The sequence below is a fragment of the Mus pahari genome, chromosome 5 (genome assembly GCF_900095145.1).
Source record: "Mus pahari chromosome 5, PAHARI_EIJ_v1.1, whole genome shotgun sequence".
Lineage (NCBI taxonomy): Eukaryota > Metazoa > Chordata > Mammalia > Rodentia > Muridae > Mus > Mus pahari.
The window spans coordinates 56,537,920-56,558,235 of record NC_034594.1 but is presented as its reverse complement, the minus strand read 5'-3'; the positions used below and the strand labels follow the sequence as shown (position 1 = coordinate 56,558,235).

The following is a 20,316-nucleotide window of genomic DNA, read 5'->3' as shown; positions in this document are numbered from 1 at the left end:
TCTTTCTTTCTTTCTTTCTTTCTTTCTTTCTTTCTTTCTTTCTTTCTTTCTTTCTTTCTTTCTTTCTTTCTTTCACTTATTTTCATATGCATTGGTATTTTTCCTGAGTAAGGATGGCAGATTCCCTAGAATTCCAGTTAGAGCAGCTGTGAAATGCCATGTAGGTGCTAGGAATTCAACCCAGGTCCTCTGGAAAAGCAGCCAGCTCTGAGGCACATCTCCAGCTCCACAGAGAACAGCTTTTTAATGGATTAATTTGGTTGAAAATTTTCCATGAGAGGAAACTGCGATAGGAGCTGCTTCTGTGAGAGTCAGGGTTCCATCAGAATGTCTTAGAACTTTATTTTTTTTTCCTTTGTAATGAAAATAGCATGACCTTGAACTCTGTATATGACATGGTTAGTTTCTTGCATGCAATAGTCAGGGAATGTGGCTGTAGAAATATTACCTAAGCAGATGCATTAAAAATTGATCTTCCAGCCATTAATGCTCATCTTCAAGGAAACTGTCAATGACTTCGGAGTCAGTGGCAGAGTGGGTCATTTCATATCTAGCACTGAAAAAAATCTCATAGGCAACTTTTCCTGTGTTTATTTTCTTTTACATACCATATCAGTTCTATACTTACATTCGTGAATAACTAGCATATTTTGTGTTTTTACTGTAAATACCTTAGGGTTCTATGCTATCTTAATTCTTACAGTGTTCCCACCAAATCAGAAAAATGAGAACAGTGTTCTTAGGCAAAGCTGAGGACAAGACAGGGACTGAGTGACTCAGTACCATCCGAACACATATAAAAAAATAACAGAAGAGAAAATTGGAGTTAGAACTCAGATTTCTACAGCTCTTTGGACTGACTGTTTTGCCTCAATGCCTCTATTGAAGTAAAAGTTGCCTACAGTGGTCTTGGTTGTCTGGCTTCATCAGAAAATAGCATAAAGAAAGTTATGAGTTATGAGGAACCCAAGTCTAATGACTTGCTTCACCTTCTAAGTCAAAAGACAGTCAAAACAGCGTGGTGGTCCTCCGCCTCTAGTTCCTGCTTTACAGAGACTCCATTGTTGTCACGTGGATTGGATCATGTGATTCTGAGGACAGAACCGGTGACTGTCACTTCTCTAGTCTCCACTTGCCCTTTTGCATCCTCCACCCCTGCCTTGTCACCTAGTGAACAGGCACATTCATTGGCGGGACTAATCCACCATTAGTGTAAGGGGGTTGAAATTAGAATCTAGGGTTCTTGGTTGTTGGTTTAGAATCTAGTCTTTTGTTGAGTGGAGAAGAAGCACACTTCAAAACAAAGCAGAGACAGGATTTTAGTCACATTTGAAAAACACTAGTAGAGACTAGCCTGTTGTTGTTGTTGTTTTTTTTTTTTTTTTTTTTTTTTTGATTTTTGTTAGTGCTAGGGGTTTAATTTAGTTTTCGGTTTTAGATTTATTCATTTTATTTTATGTGTATGAGTGGTTTGTCTGTATGGATGTACGTGTACCACAGGTATCCCTGGTATCCTCAGAGGTGAGAAGAGGGTGTTGGGTCCCCTGGAGTAACAGACATTTGTGAGTCACCATGTGGATATTGGAAATTGAACCCAGTTCCTCTGCAAGAGCAGTCAGAGCTCATAACTGCTGGGCTCTTTCTCTAGCCCCCGAATTTAGGTTTTAAGTTTAGGTTAATTTAGAATTGTTTTTGATAAGCCTGACTGGTTTTCATTTATCTTTTAATTTCTACCAGTAATAAAAACATTTTGTGCTGACTATATTGCCAAGAAGCAGTCTCAGCTTGGAGAGGGGTTCTGCGAGAAGGGGTGTCTGGGAGGAGTGAAATAAATAATCCAAAGTCAAATTGTGGGTCCAAGCTAACCTATGTTCTGTTGGAGATGATTTTCCAGACTGCTCTCTCTCTCTCTCTCTCTCTCTCTCTCTCTCTCTCTCTCTCTCTCTGTGTGTTCTGCTTGAGACTGCTTTTCAGATTGCTCTCTGTGTTCTGCTGTCTCGAGACAGCTTTCTTTTGAAACTCTAAAAACTCTGGGTAGTTCATTCCTTGCAGACCAAAAGCCCAGTTTTATTTTATTTTATTTTATTTTATTTTATTTTATTTTACATATTAATTCAGTCATTACCCCAGCTTCCCTTTTGATTACCCCATGATTCAGCATCCCATGACCCCAGCCCCTTGATTCTTAGAAAGGAATAGCAAGCACACACAGACAGTAAGATAGTTGGATGGGACCCCACTCGGAAATTACCATTCTGACCGACCACACCTGGACCTAAATTAGCTCTGTCCCAGGATGACCTTGAACTCAGGAATCCAACTGCCTTTATAATCGTAAACCAACAAACAACTTAGCTGGGAAGGATCTGGCCTTGAGATCACCACTCCCTAAGTCTCTATCTCCTTCCTTAGTTTCTTTCTGACAAGCTGTCTCAGTACAGCTGCTTCAGTTCCTAGATCTGTGAAGCTCCATATATAATTCATATTGCATCATATTTTGCATCGTTGGGAAATGATATATTTTCAAACTCATGTTTTCAGTATTCTTTCCCACAGCCTTGAGGGCTGTCCTGAAGGTCACAGCACTCTACCATTTTGCTGAGACATAGGCACACCCTTGTCTCCTGGCCTCATGCTGTCTCTGATTATCATGGAGTCATTAACCTTGGTAGAGGGAGGGATGTGAAAGTATGTACAGTATATTACAAACAAGCCTTATGCCACAGCAACCATCAACCTTCTTGGGGGCCCATGCCCTGCTGGCTCTGTTCCAGGGGTAGAAAACTATGTCATACTGTTCCTTACATGGCCAAGTCAGACTCAGCATTGTATAGAACTTTTTCCAGGACAACCACTGGTGATATTTTTGTTATACATTAACAATGGGTTCTTTTTTACATTGTAAGCCTTTCTAAAAATTAAGATAGATGGTAGTGTACAGATTTTTCAACTGAAGTGTTTTTTGAATGATTGTGGCCAATTCATTGTAGCTATCTTTGGTTGAGTCTATTTGGCATATTTAAGATACTTGTGTATTCTATTTGATATTTCCTCCACTATCACCAATGGTGGTACATTGTTGACTATTCAAACTAGCAGGGGATAGAATATATGTATGGGAACCAATGTGTCAAGATATTTTCTTGTATTTTGTTTGTTTGTTTTCTATTTCTTTGCTTTTTATTTTTCTTGGCACAAGGTCTCACTCTATACCAGGTGGGTCTAAGATCCACCTAACAATCTTTTTACCCCAGACTCCCAATGCTGGAATTACAGGTGTGGGCCACCATAATTGGTTGACATCTAGTTTTTAAATAAGGAATAGTAGACACATCATTTGCCACATGGTACCCACCCTTTCTCTATCTCCCTTTTCCTAGTTATTCTTCTGTGAACATGAGTCACACATTTCTGTTACTAGTCTCTGTCAAGGGAAGCATTATGTTGTAAGATGTTTTCAATGGGCATAGCCACTGCCTTTGACCTGCTTGTCCTGTGAGCGTGGCCAAATGGTTTCACAAATGGAGGGCTGGCCTCCCATTTGCTAGCAAAGGCTGGATTTGTCAGAAGACTTGAGGCAAGATTCTCAGAGACAGACAGGGGCAGGGCATGTTAAAACCTCAATATTTTTTTTTTTTTTTACCTTCTGAATAGTTGTCTGACATAGTTAACCTTTCTAGGAGACAGGGCTTAGAATGAGGACAGTCTGCTATACCCCCACCCCAAGAAGACCACCCAACTCTCCCTCATGAGGTCTTTTCCTGGTAACAGTATTTTCTTTTGAAAAGTTATATTCCCTTGCTGCAAGGACAATACAGAATCCATACACACAGATTATTGATTTCCCTTTCTGTAGATACTGTTCTCAAAATCTCACTACATGTGTGGGAGATACAGAGGACACTGGCTTGGAAATTGGACTGCAAGGAAATATTACCACACACTCAAAACATGAGGCTCATTAACATGTGACCCATGTTCTTTTAATTAGCTTTCCTTTGCCTGAAATACTACCTCCAGTGCTTCCCCATCCCCAAAACACACATAGCCCACACTCCCAACATGGGCAATTAGACTAAGAAACTTTATAAATTCTTGTCCCGCCTCCATCGACTTCTATAAACTTTGTAGGATTTGTCGACAGCTTCCAACAAGCCCTTGAATGAAACACACTATCACTTGGTTACAGGGCATCTAGGGAAATTCTCTATTGTTCTGTCATCTATGAAAATGGGCCAACTTGGCAGCATTTAGGGTTCATCAACAATTGCAAATGATTCTTCAAATGTTTTGGGTTTGGTAAAAACCTAAAACACATTTTTGCCAAGTACTTTTTCTCCTTAATTTTTCAAACTATGTATTTTAGGGAACATCTGATCCATATGGTTTTGATTCATTTACTCTCATATCACTAGGTTTTTTTTTCCTGTCTTTCTTTTCTTTCTCTCCCCCCCCAACCCCGGAGCTATTTGATATACAAGAGGCTTTCTTACACTCAGTTTAAAGCCCTCTCCTTCATAGAAGGAGGAAGTGCTGTTTGCAACCTCAGAAGCCATACATTCCGAGACCCACTCCAGCAACACTTAAAACTACATTTGGTATAAGTCTGGGTCATTCTGAGCACACGTTATGTTTAGAACTGATGGGCAGAGTTTCATTCTGGCTATGAGTGAAACCAATGACAAAATAAGAAAATAGGCTTAAATTATAAAAACAACAACAACAACAACAAAAAAAACTAAAAGGTTTTGTTTTAGAGAACTTTTAGCTGAGGTCAGAACGCTGCACAGAGGCCGCCTTTCAAATTTTGCCCAGATCTTGGGTAAGATGTAATTGAATAACCCATACACCTGTCCTGTGTCATGTCTAATGTCCTGAGGGGGCAGAAATTCTCATAAAGATTTGTGTACCAGCTTGAAAGTCTGCTCAGGACTCAGCACCTCCGGAAGAAAGAGTTGGTCTGCAGATCTCATCAGCTTTGTTGACCATCCATCTAAGTCTGGTTGAACCATCACATACTTGCAGCATTGCGATCTCAGGCCTGATGCACAACCAGAAAGAGTGACTGAATCTCTACACTAACAAGGTGGTGACTGAGGGCACAAGAAGCCAGGCTCCACTTCTGTTCTTATCCACATTTCACAAATGAAAGCCTTTACCTCAAATTCCCGTCCAGTTGCTTTTAAAGAATAATGCTAAAATTGCGATTATTAGTGTGTAATGTATGTAAATTGCATATTTGGTGTCAGCTATGCTTATTAGGCAGTTTCGCCGTTTCATGCATATATGTATTAGACTATCGTGGTCCCATTTCAAATTAGATTTCAATCGTTCAGTACAGTTTCTTTGGACAAACATTTGATAATGCTGAGACTGATTAGGGAGAAGCAGCTAAGTGTTAATATGTACACATTAAAGTCAGGACTGCTTTTGATTCTGCTTGTATTTTCCTTTTGACCACAGAGTTAAACACACCCTCACATGTTTTAGCGGCAAAGGCTTGGAATGATGGTGGCTTGTCCATTAAGATATAAAGAAGAACTTGACACAGATGAGCCTATTATATGGATGGACTTTGGCTGTTAAAGATAAGCTATTAAGAATAGTTACGATGGGTGCTTTCCTGCTTCATCTGCTTTAGGGAAAAATCTTTGCTGTCAGAAAATGTCTGCCCTCCCCCTCCCTTTGTGCCCTTTCTTCAGGTAAACACAGCAAGGTTTCAACTATTGGTACAGCCAGCTCTCACCTCAAGAGCGGTTTCTTTCTGGACGTTTTAGATACACATTCAGAAGCTGTTTGAGGCTGGTATTATTGATAAGCCATTTGTATTGCACATTGGACACTCAGATTGCTGATCCAATCCTGTGCCCTCCTCTTATTTTTTATTGCTCCGAAAAAACCAGCCAAGCAGGTGGTCTGCCACACCAACCCGGTTCCCAAAGGAGCGCCTTCCTTCCTCCACACTTTCCAGAAACTTCATCTGTGGAAGGAAGAGGAGGTGATTTTGATTAAGGAGATTTGTTGGGTGTCAAACAAAGCTGGAATGGAGACGTGTTCCGTTGGAAAGCGGCTGCTCTCCAAAGCCTCCATACCTTTCTGGTTCTTTTCTACGGCGACCCATGAGCTCATTCCCAGGGCTTGAGAGACCCCACATGTTTACAATGACTTCAGACTGTTTACGATCATAAAATGAACCCGTTTCAGCTATACCAGAAGAGCTCTGGGACATTTGTGTATTTCCAGCCGTCCACATCCTGCTGGGAGGATAGGGGACTTCTGCTCCCTGGTGAATATTATTGCTGTCAAGTCCTTTGTTGAATTGATACGAGCTGTCACTGACTGACCTGGTGTCTTGAATGTTGCTCTACAGGTTGAGGTCCCTATCCTTAAAAATATGAGGAGTGTCTTGGCTTGTAGTGACTTTAGGTGTGGCCTTCTGGATTACTTAGAAGTGGACAATTGTGAGAATGACAGCAGGTTAGCCCAAATCTCCTTCTTTATACATGGAGGGCCCACAGTAGCCACCAGCAGCATCAGGAATCACAATCCTTGAGAGAGCCACAGGCGAACCTTTTCTGCTGAATCTGTTTTTGTGTATGTCTACTGAGTTGATATAAATAGCCATTCTGTCAGCTCTGTCCTTCCGTCTGTGTGTTAAACAAATTAGACAGTGGCCCATGGTCTTTTTATTTTTATTTTTTTAGGCTTATTTGAATTCCTCTAGCCACTGAAGAGGAAAAGAAAAATTGAGTGTGATCGCTTAGTTTATAACTAAGCTACTAGAATAAGAAGTTTGTCCTCGTAGTTAGCAGTATGCAGACGAGCCATGCTAGGTTCCCGAGCAAGGCCTATGGTCTGAATCAACCCTTTATATGTGGTTGGAATGCGATGTAAAGCTTTTAATTTATTACTGCATTTGCAAAATGGCAATATCTAGAGAAATCTGAATACTTGCATATTTATTCAATTACAGGCTGAATGTATGCTTTGTGTCACAAACACAGAAGACCCGATTCAGTCATTAGTTGTGTACTGTTTTTTGTTTTTTTGTTTTTTTTCCCCCTCCCCTAGAGAATCTGTCTGGGTTTCATCAAAGGTGTATATTTTTCAGTGTATAGGGTACTATTTAAAAATGGCTCTTGGCGTTCAGGTTAAGGTTGGTTCACTGGAATTTCTGAGACTAGTGATTGTGATGTCCCAATGACCAGTCAAAGGGTAGGCAGCTGTGAAGCCTTTTGAGGGGGCGCCATTGGAAAAATGCACTTTTCTTTATGAGGTACTGTGTGATCCTTCTACACATGTAGACAATGTGTAATGTTCAGATCAGCGTAACTGCTTTTCTACTACTCTGACACAGTGGGAACATCTGGCTTTGAAATATTCAGTTATTTGTTGACAATCATAATTAGAATATTCTGTTACATTTTTATATCAAATTCGACCTATAGACCTATAATTCATCTCTTTGTCCCCCTGCCCATTCTCCCACACCTTTCTGAAAATGCTCTACTGTTGTTTCTCCTGCTCTTCCTTCCCCTCCTCCCCCTCCTCCTCCTTTTCCTCCTCTTCCTCCTCTTCTTCATCTTAATCTTCCTTTTCTTCCTCCTCTTTTGCTTTGTAGATGCGTTTTTTTTTTTTTTAGCTTCCCCATGTACCTGAGGACATGAGGAGTTGGGCTTATTTCCCTTGACATATGAGACTGTGAGGTGTGGGGACGGATGGACAGACAGATGGCTCAGTTGATAAAGCGCTTGCTGTATAAGCATTTGGACCTGACCTCTTGTACCCAGCACCCATGTTAAAAACTGGTCACTAGGGTGTATACTATAGTTCCAATGCTAGAGAAACGGAGCCTGAAGGATCACTGGGCTTTCAGGCCGTCCAGCTAGCTGCTAGAGAATGGAGCCTGAAGGATCACTGGGCTTTCAGGCCGTCCAGCTAGCTTACTGGACTCTGTGAGCTTCGGGTCTCCAGGAGAGGCTATGTCTCCAAAATCAGTGGAAAGTGATGGAGGAAGACGCTCAAAATTAACGTCTGCTTTCTAAACATATGAGAAAACCCATGTGCCCACCTACATACGGACACGTGCATTCATAGACAGTGTGCTTTGTGGAATCACAAGGTGGTGTTTTGGGGTTGAAGGGAATGTTTTTTTGTTATCGTTGTGAGACACTGTGCAGCCAATCCACAGTGCTGAATTAACAGAAGTGTCTTTTTAAAGAAACAATGGTCCTTTTTCTCACGCAAAATACTCATGTGTCCCTGAAGCAACTTGCTCTTAAAAAGTTCTAGTTAACCTATTATAATCTGTTCTGAGGCTCATATGTGGCCCCCATGGAGCTGATTCCCCTGCCTGTGTTTCTCTGTGGGAAAACCCCTGCTCAGGCTCAACCTGCCTCTGTGGATGTCACACGACTATATTTCTAACGTGTTGAATGGCAAACTATCAACATTTAAAGGAACATTTCCCAGGAAGTAATGAACGATTGATAACACAGGTGGAGACCCGACTCCTGGCCTATTTATCTTAAAAACAGTTCACTCTTGCCCAGGTGGACCTGTTTTTAATTAATGTCAGATATGCCCTCTGCCTCCCCACATTCTCTGGCCTCTGTGTAAGGATACAAGAGAATGACCAACTTTAAAGAAAAGGTTACAAACTGACTACTAATGTTTAGGTAGGGCAGATAAAGGGGCAAATGAAAGAAAAAGATCCCTGCTAGTCAGTCACTTGGCTACAGTTTGGGTGCAAATCTCTGATTAAACAGAACCCCAAGATCAAAACTACTAGGTTTCAAGCCATCCTCCTCATGTCTAAGCTCTGGGTGGAGGGAAGACTTTTAGGGAGAAGGGAATGCACACTTGGTCTCCTACTGCCTTTCCTCAAGGAGGTGGAGTTGAACTCAGTGCAGGCAGGCCATGTGGGTTTCTAATTTGTTGGAAGCTATTTATGGGTCTTAGGTTGAGCTATGTACCGAGTTTGGTGAAACTAAGGGTAGATGCTTATCAGGGTGGATCCGCTCTGCATTTTCTTAAATGCAGGTTTAGTTTATAGGAAATTAGAGAGAAATTCCAAACTGCCATCTCATCAAAGCCCCGAAGGATGCCCAAGCATAGAGATTTTCCTTTCTATAGTTAGAAGTCCCAAAGGGTCAATTAGCATTTAGCAAACATATCCTGAAGCAGTCACGGACCAAAGCTGATGTATGTTTGATCTTCCACAGTCGAGTTCTCCGACAGGTTGCTTAAGTGGTCATGGGTTTGAGAGCACACTCTTTAGAGGTCTACTGTGCTTGTGAGAAAGTCCCTGAAATGAGAAGAGTTAACAGCAGGTAATGCTATTCCTTCGTGGAAAGAAAGAGTTGGAGACTCTGAGCTAAGTGATGAATGAGGGTGTCTGACCCACATCTGTTTTGCATTAGAATGGAACATTGCCCTGACATCCTCAGGAACATTTGTCAAGATTCCCCGGACGGAGCTTCTGTAAATTACATGCTGCGAATGTGTCAGGGTCAGATAAGAGGATATCATTAACTTCCCAAGTTTACGCAGGGCTCTGTCAGTCCATGGGAATACGCTATGGGCCAACAATTTTTCCTTGAGCTATTTTCTTATATTTTTCATTCATAGGAGGAAAAAATATGTGGCTTATCCTCCAATATTGAAGTGTTCCTTTCTCATAAATCATATTAATTATAGACATGGTCCCAAAGCATATTAAATGCAGGCATGCGTAAATGAATTAAAACATATGAGAAGTTTATTATGTCCATGGTGGGTCCAACATAGTTTAGTATCTATTGTGTTTAACAAGCAGACTTTTTTTTTGTCTAGGTAGACTGAATCTTTTCTTAATAGAATTCTTCTTCTTCTTCTTCTTCTTCTTCTTCTTCTTCTTCTTCTTCTTCTTCTTCTTCTTCTTCTTCTTCTTCTTTTTGATGATGGTGATAGGTAGAAATGGCGTGACTGTTCATCATTGGCTAGAAGTAGACTATATACACACATATGCATGCATATATATGTACCCCTTGAGAGCCATTTCTATTTGCTTGGCTGAGGATGTAGTTCAGTGGCTGAGTGCTTGCCTACCAAGTATGGGGCTCTAGGCTTGATCCCCATCACTTCAAAAAACAAAAAGAAAACAAGGAGAATAGTAATGAAAATACTAAACAGTGCATGGCTACCAACTTATCACTTAGCCTACTGAGAAACAAGTACCGGAAGGAATTCAGAAACTGAATGTGATTTCTGTGGTTGCTCTCTAGACAGAAGAAGGCTTTAGTCGGAACACTTCCCACCGTGCGCTTTGCAAATGAAACTCGGAAGTCCTCATGGCATGGGTGCCACACGTGTCTGGCATTCATTATCTTTTTTACCCCTCATTAGACACTGCTACTTGTGTGTAATACATGAGTCAAGAATGATAATAATAATAATAGTAGTAGTAGTAGTAGTAGCACATCCTTAGTTAAGCAGGTTCCATGCTTCTCTATCTAGTTAGATAGAAGTCCTCCTGTCCCTAAGCCTGACTCTCACGATGGGTGAGAGGTCACCCTGCAGACCCCAAGAGAGACCCCTGCCTTTAGGCAACTTTCCTCTTTCTTACAGCTTTCAAACGGACAGGACCCCAAATCTAATTATTTAGATGCTAATCAATTGCAGAATAATTCCTAAGGCATTTGAATCTGAAGATATTTTCTGAGCTGCGTGCATCGTTTAAAATTGAGGGTTTGCGGCCTCAAGAGTACACTTGCTAAGATTTAACCATTAATGGACTCCAGGGATACCTGTGTTGGCCAAAGGCATTCAATAGACTTTGTTTGTTTGACTTTAGAGATAAATCACATCTTTAAAAAATGTGTACTCAGTAGAGTTTTAGAGGGACGGGTGAAAGGCTCAACAACTGAACAACTGTGTGCATCATACATTGAAGCTTTTTAGAAATAATTAACTAAATGTGTGTTGTTAAATTCTAAATCAGAAGAACGCCTGATTACTGGAGAGCAAGAAGAATAAAGTCCAGAGCATGAATTCCTCCCGAGGCTAAAAGAAGTGCCTATGCACACCTCCTAATTTGCTTTGTCATTTTAGATCTCTGATAAGTTCTGAGCATTTCTGAGGGAGGGACGGCAGCAAAGTCACAACGTCTGTGCCAAGACAAATATTTTCCAGACACATCGTTTTAAATGTAAATCTTAATTTGGCCCATAGTTTTTTTTTTTTTTTTTTATTTATCTTTTATATTTAATCTTACAATAGGGAAATTAATTCAAGAGAAATGCGGCATGAAGCAGTTGTAAAGAGTTGCTCTCTCCTGAACCATGTAATCTCCCAATCAAGATGTAAACAACCTATTCAGAATCCTGAAACTTGAGAACAAGCTGCAAGAGATCTTCAGGAAAAAAAAAAAAAAACCACATCTCTAATAAAATGGGAGGTGGGAGAGCGGGAGGAAGGATGAAGTGTGGACCCAGAACTGAAAGGTTTTTGGATTTGTTTTTAAAGGTCACCTGGGAAATAGGTCAGAGGTAGTGCCTGGGCGACACTGCAGGGGCCATTCAGAAATGTGGTTAGTAGAGTGTCTTCATTCAGATGCCTTGATTAGAGAGGCTTGTTATATAACTGGATGTAAAAATCAAGAGCCGCAGGAGAGTGGGAGGGATCAATGAGTAGAAAAATGTTGCTTGCTGAGGCTGATGACCAGAATCCCCTTGCCAGGATGGGCATGGTGGAAGGAGAGGACCAACTCCTACAAGTTGTCCTCTGACCTCCATAGTCATGCTGTGTGACACACTCCCATCACCGTATCCCCCCCCCCACACACACGTTTTTGCATGCACATTGTGCACAGAAATGCGTATGCACATACTGCCAAACAGTCAAAGCGACCCTCCTCTTCCCCCCCCCCCCCCCCCGTAGGATAGAACCTTGATGTAAGGAAGCCTCTCTTCCTCCTAGTTAATCTCCATCACTTACCTGTCATTTCCTAGAAATATGGTCAGCATCTGGGAGGCAGAATAGAGAAGCTTTGAAATTGTTTTCTTCAAAACTATTTTTGGAAACAAAGCAATTGTGCTTCCCCTTATACTTAAAAAAAAAAAAAAAAAAAGCCAGCCTTGTAGTAGACATAGATTATTAATGATATAAGGGAGGGGTTAGGGACTTTTTTTTTTTTTTTTTTGCAACAAATGAGGATTTTGTTTTAGCCTTTGAGCAACCAGTTGCTGTAGGAAAATCATGCATAGAAGACACACTAGAGATGTTCTTCAAGAGTTGAGGGCTTCGTGGCGTTCCATGGCCGTACTGGTGGGAGGGCTAAGAAACTTATTTACTAACTTCTTGTGTATAAAAGAAGTTTCTGTAGTTTCCTTGGAAGCACATGAAGCAAGAAATAGCTTTTAAGGAACCATACATAAAAGTGTAACGGGACCCTTCCATAGAGATTCGGGGTTTTGAACCCTGTCAAGGGAAAGTGGGGCCGTTCCTATTCATATGTTCACCTCCCCCGTAGATCTCTACTTTAATTTTAAAATGACAGGTTATTAAAATGGTGGCTGCCTCAAGGTTTAGCAATATAAATCACGGAGAAAAACAATGATAATTATTTACTAGTCTTTCTCTCTTCCTGCTCCCCATCTCCTCCTCCTCGTGTTCTCCTTCTTCTCTTTTGAGACTGAGTTTCTCTGGGTAGCTCAGGGAAACCTTAATTTTGACGTCTTTGTGCCTCAGGCTCCCGAGAGCTGGGATTTTAGGTCCTTGGTGTCTCCATTCCCAACTTTGGGTCCTTAAATTATAAGGATCACAGTGAAAGTAAATATTCGTGTCACAATGCCACCCTGTTGAGCTACCTCAGGCAGGGAAAGGGACCAGGGCAACTGGTTTCAAGTTCTTTTTCTTCCTTCACACCAGTCATTGGGCTGTGGAGCTAAGGGTCCTCCTAAGCCGGAAGCAGTTATTTAGGTCTTTGTTTGTTTGTTTAAGATTTCATTATGTAGCTTTGGCCAGTCTGAAACTGCTATGTAGAGCAGGCCTCTTGGTCTGAACTTACAGAGATCCTCCCATCTCTGCCTCCAGAGTACTGGGATTAAAGGTGTGTACCACTCCACCCTGCAAATTCCTAAAGGCAGTCTAACCGGTGTCCTGGAGTCTGGCGTCCTTTCTCTGTCTTCCAATAGCTAACCCAAATTCTTAAAGAGAAATTTTGTTCAATTTTTTTTTTTCCCCCAACACAAATGCTGCAAAGAGTTGAAGCACGAGCAGGACCATACAGTGTTGTCTTGTTGTTTTTCTCGTGGGAAGAGCTGTTGAAGACTCTGGATAGTCATGGTGGTGCACACCTTTAATCTTAGCATGTGGGAGGTAGAGGCAGGTGGATCTCCGTGAGTTCAAGACCAGTCTGGTCTACATATTGAGTTCCACGACAGCCAGGGCCTACCTAGAGAGATTCTATCTCAACAAACAAAAATCCTTCCCATTTTGTTTCCTCCCCCTAGGAGAGAGAGAAAAAAAAAATGACCTTTTCCTCCAAAGTTATGCAACTAGAAATGTGTGGCAGGGGATTTTTTTTAAAGTTCGTCAGAAGAATGTATATGTTTAGTTCTTGCATGTGCTTTTTGAATAAATTCTACCCCAAGTTCCTTAACTCTTAAACTCTGACTGTACCTATACTGGATAGCTTTGTGTCAACTTGACACAGCTGGAGTTATCACAGAGAAAGGAGCTTCAGTTGGGGAAATGCCTCCATGAGATCCAGTTGCAGGGCATTTTCTCAATTAGTGATCAAGGGGGGAGGTCCCTTGTGGGTGGGACCATCTCTGGGCTGGTAGTCTTGGATTCTATAAGAAAGCAGGCTGAGCAAGCCAGGGGAAGCAAGCCAGTAAAGAACATCCCTCCATGGCTTCTGCATCAGCTCCTGCTTTCTGACCTGCTTGAGTTCCAGTCCTGCATCCTTTGGTGATCAAAAGCAGTATGGAAATGTAAGCCGAATAAACCCTTTCCTCCCCAACTTGCTTCTTGGTCATGATATTGTGCAGGAATAGAAACCCTGACTAAGACAGTACCTATAAATTCCATCTCTCTCTTAAAGTCACATATGGCAAACTGAGTTTTCTTTTTCTTTTTTTCTTTTTTTTTAAAATCTTCCTGAAGATCACCATTCATTTAAAATTGAATTTCTTTTGACCCAAGACCACTGGATATTTTCTTTTCAGGACTGATAGAGTTAAAATGGTCTTTCCTAAAGGCTTATTTAACATAGTTAATTACAGTATACTTGCCCCCTTCAAATGAAGAAAACAACTCATACATAGTTGTATAAGCATTATAAACTTATAAATATGGGCATGATCTTACTAGAAGCTGTACTCTGGAGCAGCATTTCTCAACCTGTGGGTCATGACCTCTCTGGGGGTCAAATGACGTTTTCACAGGGACATCATATCAGATATCCTGCATATCAGATATTCACGTTACAATTAATAACAATAGCAAAATAACAGTTATGAAGTGGCAGTAAAATAATCTTACGGTTAAGGGTCACCCCAGCATGAGGAACTATATTAAAGGGTCACAAAATGAAGGTTGAGAATCTGTTCTGGTGCCTGTCTTCCTGGAACTGTGAGCCTATGGATTTGCACTCCATTTTGTTAAGGTCATTTGCTTGGAACTCCCAATAAAACTATGCTTGGCATTTCCACATATTTTGCCACATAGTGCCAACAAATCTCAGTCACTGGGATGGTTTTCAGAATCTGAGTTTACAGTGTTCTGCTCTTACCTCCCTTCCTACCAGTGACTGGAAGAGTGACCTTTCGAATGGAGGAAGGCAGTAAGCATCTCTCTGGGATGCTTATCTTGTGGCCCATTAAAGATGGAGCAATTTAAAACTTTATTCAGATTTGTTTACTTCTAAGGTTACACAAAATTTCCCCAAAGGAGGTTATGGGATCTTGTTTTCCAGTCCAAGTAAGAATGGGGGTGTAGGAGTAGCTTCAAACCCCACTGTGATAGAGCCCTTAGATCTAGGAGTATGTTGCCTGAATTGCCCATGTATAAATGCAGCTTTGTGCTTAGCGCAGAGGACCGTGGTCTGTTTTATTGTTTTTGTCTTTAAACTGCAGGACCATGATGGACTGTTATGCAGCTCAGGGGTATCTCACTAGTAGGACTGTTTGTTTGTTTGTTTGTTTTGGAGAGGAGGGTTCTCTACCCACTAATAGATTGCTTCTGCAGTTGCTTTCTGGGGGAAATCACTTTCTTGTGTGGATACGTTCTAGTTTTGAATAAATTTCCCTCTGAGATTCCATGATGAAAGGGCTGGGAGGGTCCCTGAATATGAGCTTGGGAAAAGCTTTGCGGCGCTGGTCAGAGAGCTTTTGTTGTGTGATTACTGTGTTTTTTTTAAGGTGGCATATTCTTTGGGGTCATTTATAACCTTAAAAAAACTCCTATATGCGTCCCTTTTAATACTTCTTATAACCCAGATTCGAGTCTAAGAAGGAAGGAATCGCCTGGCAGTAGCAGCATGTGCTTGGAAAGTCTTTTGATTCGCTTTGGCTTTTTGAGATGGGGGGTCTTACGTTATAGCACAGGTTAGCCTCCAACTCAGGGCAATCCTTTCGCCTCCGCCTTCTGAAGGCTTGGATGGTAGACCTTGACCAGCATGCCCGCCTGCTCGGAAACTCTGTGACCAATTGTTTGGCACCATTAGCTTCCAAGCAGTGCTAGGGTAGGAGGGTAGCACATGTCAGCTCTCTCAGGTCTCACAGATCAAAGTGGAAAACTGCCGGGCGTGGTGGCGCACGCCTTTAATCCCAGCACTCGGGAGGCAGAGGCAGGCGGATTTCTGAGTTCGAGGCCAGCCTGGTCTACAAAGTGAGTTCCAGGACAGCCAGGGCTACACAGAGAAACCCTGTCTCGAAAAACCAAAACCAAAAACAGTGTGGAAAAGTGAAGTCATATAGTAGGCTTAATGGGGGAAGCACAGGGAGCACTGGGGAGGAGAAGGGTCTCTAGCTGCTCACCCAGGCTCCAAAGAGAAGCTGCTTTGAGAGAGAGAGCTTGGGGAAAAGAGACATAGAGGTCTTAGGATCCATACTCACAAGCTTGACTTAAATTTATTTTTTAATTTTTGCAGTGCTGAGCAGGGGTCAAACACATACATGTGTACACACACACACATATGTACCCACATATAAGCACTCACAAATATATATGTATATACCTACATGTACAAACACACCTATGTGCACACACACACACACACACACACACATATGCAAGTGACTTTTTAATTGCATGGTTGGGGATTTGTGGTACTTGCTCAGCATGTATAATCCCTGAGTCCAATTCCCAGAAACACACACACACACACACACACACACACACACACAATCACTTGGGTGTCCAGATGTACTATATTAGATGGTTTTCTCTCTAGACTTATATAACATCTCCCTCTGTCGCTTCTTTGCTTTTTTTTTGAAATTCCAGTCTGATGTTATCACAGCAGACATGGTGTAATCTCTCCTTCTCTTGTCGTCTTCCTCCCCTTCCTTCTTTTCCTTCTCCCTCCCCTTCCTTTTGCTGAAACTGCTGTCAGATGTTATCTTGGGTGAGGTCATGTGGCTGCCACTTTGAATCGGGGTCAAAGCCTTCAGAAAAGCTCCTCAATGGCTTTCTAGAGACATAAAAGTTGGCCTTTCAAGATCTTGCGCTGGTTTGGGGCTGCCATCTGTCTCTGCCCACACTTTAACTTCTTCTCTGCTCGTCATCATTGCAGGTAATGGGACTTCTGACCAACCACGGTGGGGTACCGCACCAGCCTCAGACCGACTATGCTCTGTCCCCTCTCACTGGGGGCCTGGAACCCACGACCACGGTGTCAGCCAGCTGCAGTCAGAGACTGGAACATATGAAGAATGCGGACAGTCTGCCCACATCTCAGCCCTATTGTCCCCCCACCTATAGCACCGCAGGCTACAGTATGGACCCTGTCACAGGCTACCAGTATGGGCAGTATGGACAAAGTAAGCCTTGGACATTCTAGGGGGTAGTTCCTCCTGGAAGGGAGCGAGATCACCTCTTGTTTGAGAACGGGGAACTGGAGGCATGTTTAAGCCTTTCATCCCAGTATCATTTTTTTTTTTTTTTGTGGCAAAGCCAGCTGATTGCTACAGCACAGGCTCCCTTGTGTAATTATTTGCTTAACTGATGTCAATAACATCTTGCAGTTATTAATTGCTGGGACGGAAAACCGGATTGTCAGTAGGTAAAACACGGAGGTTGGCCAAAATGAAATAACCTCTAGCATTAGAAACACATGTTCTTAATGAGGTCAGCGCCAGGATCATATGGGGATAAGCCCAGGACACAGAGTTGTGTCAAACTTGTCTCAGGAATAAAAATATTAGTCTCGATCCTTTGATACCGTGGTATTAAATATGACATTGTCAGCCTGTAGCTGATCTTGCCCCTAACTGTGAATTGTCCCAGCATGACCTAAAAAGCTGCGTGTGTTTCCTTACAGGTGCCTTTCATTATCTCAAGCCAGATATTGCATAAGTGAACTGTCCACTTGGAGCCCTGTTTCCGGCCTCCACAGACTAGACATGAAGAATCTTCTCAGAAACTAAACAATAAAAAAAAAAAAAAAAAAAAAAACAAAAAAAAAGAAATGAAAAAAAAATCAGCTTTTGGGGGAGGTGGAGACAAAAGAGATTGATTTTCTTTCTCCAATAGTTGCTTTCAGATTCTTTGAACATATTGGACAAAAAGCAGGGGAGACAAGGAAGACCCAGAGCTGTAAAATGCACCATTTTAAGACAGTGATGTAACTGGCTACATATCAAAATGTCCCCAAATCTTTGTTGCTGATCAAAGAAACTAAAACATTCCGTGTGTGTGTGTGTGTGTGTGTGTGTGTGTGTGTGTGTGAGAGAGAGAGAGAGAGAGAGATATTCACAGAGTGGTTTGAGTAAGCAGAATGTCCCCGTATATCGTAGTTGAATTCCTGAAAGGTAACAGGTTTAATGCCTAAGGCTGACCAAGTTTATGACATTCACACTGCTTAAACAGTGAATTGGGAATGGAGAAATCCTTGAGTTTGACACACTGGAAACCGATATGAAAATCAACACCACCATTTTATAGGGCACTAGACTAGATGTGAAGGATCTCCCCAATAAATTATTACTATACCTTCATTCGTAACCTAGTTATCAACCGATGTCCCTGACATGTCTTGTAAAAAGATGTGGGATAATGAGAAAAAGCGTGTTATCTGCTGTGGGGATAGATGGATGTCATTTACTTCCCAAGTCACATTGATTTGGAGGCCAGTTGGTGGGGGGAAGGGCATGATGTAGAGGAAGTGACACCCATCACATATCTGCTTCTCAGCGTGCAATACTGTGTACCTCACAGATGCTTTGGCAATGGCCAAGGTGATAGAAATGAATTCAGAACTATATTTTTGCAGGTGTTTTTATTTTTGCAGCCCATAACTCCTCGTAGCAGAGTGCAGTGATGTTTGCTTGTTCCCGAACAACTCACATCCTGCTTGCTCCTTTTGTTCAGAGACCGTGTCTGAGAATCAAGCTCTCTACAGCGATGGTGTTTACATTCGTCTCTTCTCTATAGAAGGCAGGGCTAGAGCAGAAATATCCATGTGGCTCTCATGTACTTTTAAATTATACAATAATACCCAATGTTAAAGGATGATAGGGAACAGGTTTACATACATTCATGTGGTGACATTTAGGATGTCAATAAATCTGTGTTTTGAAATGTTAAGAGGAAGATGAAGGTGGGCGGTGCTGTTATTTATTTCTTTCTATTCTTGGAACCATGAATGAGGTAGGCACAAATACATTCCCTTTAGATTTAAGAACAATGAGGTAGTGTGTTAGCAGGACTAGACATAGAACTGAGTTATTTTATACGTTGGGCAAGGGTGATGGAACAGGAGACATAGTATCTTTGTGTTGCAGCCTCAACCAACAATGATGTGTTGTAAAAATGTCTTTCATGTAAAAAGTGCAGTAAATATTTACTATTTATAATGAATAAACAGTTAATGAAAATGTGCCCAACACTGCTTTTTTTGGGGTGTGGGGGTGAGGGGGTGGGGGCAGGGCTGAGGATGGAATGCAGTTTTTTTAGAGTGAATGAGAAAGGTGGCTAAGCTGGGCACTATGGACCCATCCTCCTGCTGGTCCCTGGTACATGAGACTGTGACATGGCCAAGAGTTACATATAAACACAAGATGCTGGCTTAAACACACTCTGCAGGACTGAGTTTACAATGTCAGGGATGTAGAATCTAGAAGTGCACCCTCCCTCTCCATCTACCTTCTTTGGTTTCTTTGGTTTTCTTGGAGATGTCAATTCCTTTTAGCCTCATTTATAAACATGCACCCCCAGAACACCAGGATCTAACTTCATCTCCCAAATTTCTCCACATTGAAAATTTTATTTTAAAGATTTTTGTTTTAGCAACTCATTTCAGCCTTGGAAGGAAGTAGCACTGGCTACTTATGTTAGAGTTTTCCTTTCCTTCTCTTCTTCCTCCATTCCCTCCCACGCTTATTTCATGAGAGTCTAGACATGCCAGGCATAACACTAGACACTGGCATTATGGTGGCACAACATGATGAGTCGGGGGCTGAACTTGCTGTTTCAATACATTTGGACGATTACTTGTTATGAGGAGATTAATCACAACACCTACTAAACCCTTGTATTCACTTACTCCTCTCAATGTCTCTTGTGATGTCATTTCAGCTGTGTGACAGACATCTGTGGCAAGAAATTGCTGTATTGGGTAGCGTTGATGTAGAACATTCTAGAACATTGTGGTAGGGAGTTTTGTTGGTCAGCTGATCTAAAACACATAGGATTTTAACTATCCCAAAGAAATGACATATAGTAGGTAGAAGTTTCCAAATTTTAAAAATGCCTATACTCTTTTTAGCCTCCACTTGCCCTTCTGATCCACCATGTTGCTCTTTTTCTAACAAATATCTTTTTTTTCTTTAAATAATACAGTTGTAGAAAAGGAAGATAATTGTCACCAAATGCTTGAATTTTGTCAATTCTCACAGGACTCCTGTGAGGTGGGTGTCTTTATAATAGAATTTGTAAAAGCATTTGATGAAAGCTCTGTTTTACAGTCAAGTGGACCCAGGTCCAGAGTTGTTAGGCTAGGCTGGGCTAATACCACATGTAGGAGCAGCAGAAGCAAAGCTCAATTTCTACCAAACATCGGAGTAGAGGCCGCATAATTTTACTTCTCCAAAAGCTGCTTCAGATACTCAT

At 41.6% G+C, this 20,316-nt stretch overlaps 1 protein-coding gene across 1 annotated transcript in view; it reads left to right on the top strand.

Annotated features, from left to right (window-relative positions):
* The window catches only part of Pax3 (paired box 3), a 32,890-nt gene extending 15,200 nt beyond the window's left edge, over positions 1-17,690 (top strand). Inside the window, exons 5-6 of the mRNA XM_029538681.1 lie at positions 16,781-17,027; positions 17,528-17,690. Coding sequence (XP_029394541.1) covers positions 16,781-17,027; positions 17,528-17,562 — 282 coding nt within the window. The 3' untranslated portion in view covers positions 17,563-17,690. The remainder of the gene's footprint in view (positions 1-16,780; positions 17,028-17,527) is intronic.
* Positions 17,691-20,316: the final 2,626 nt, after the last annotated feature.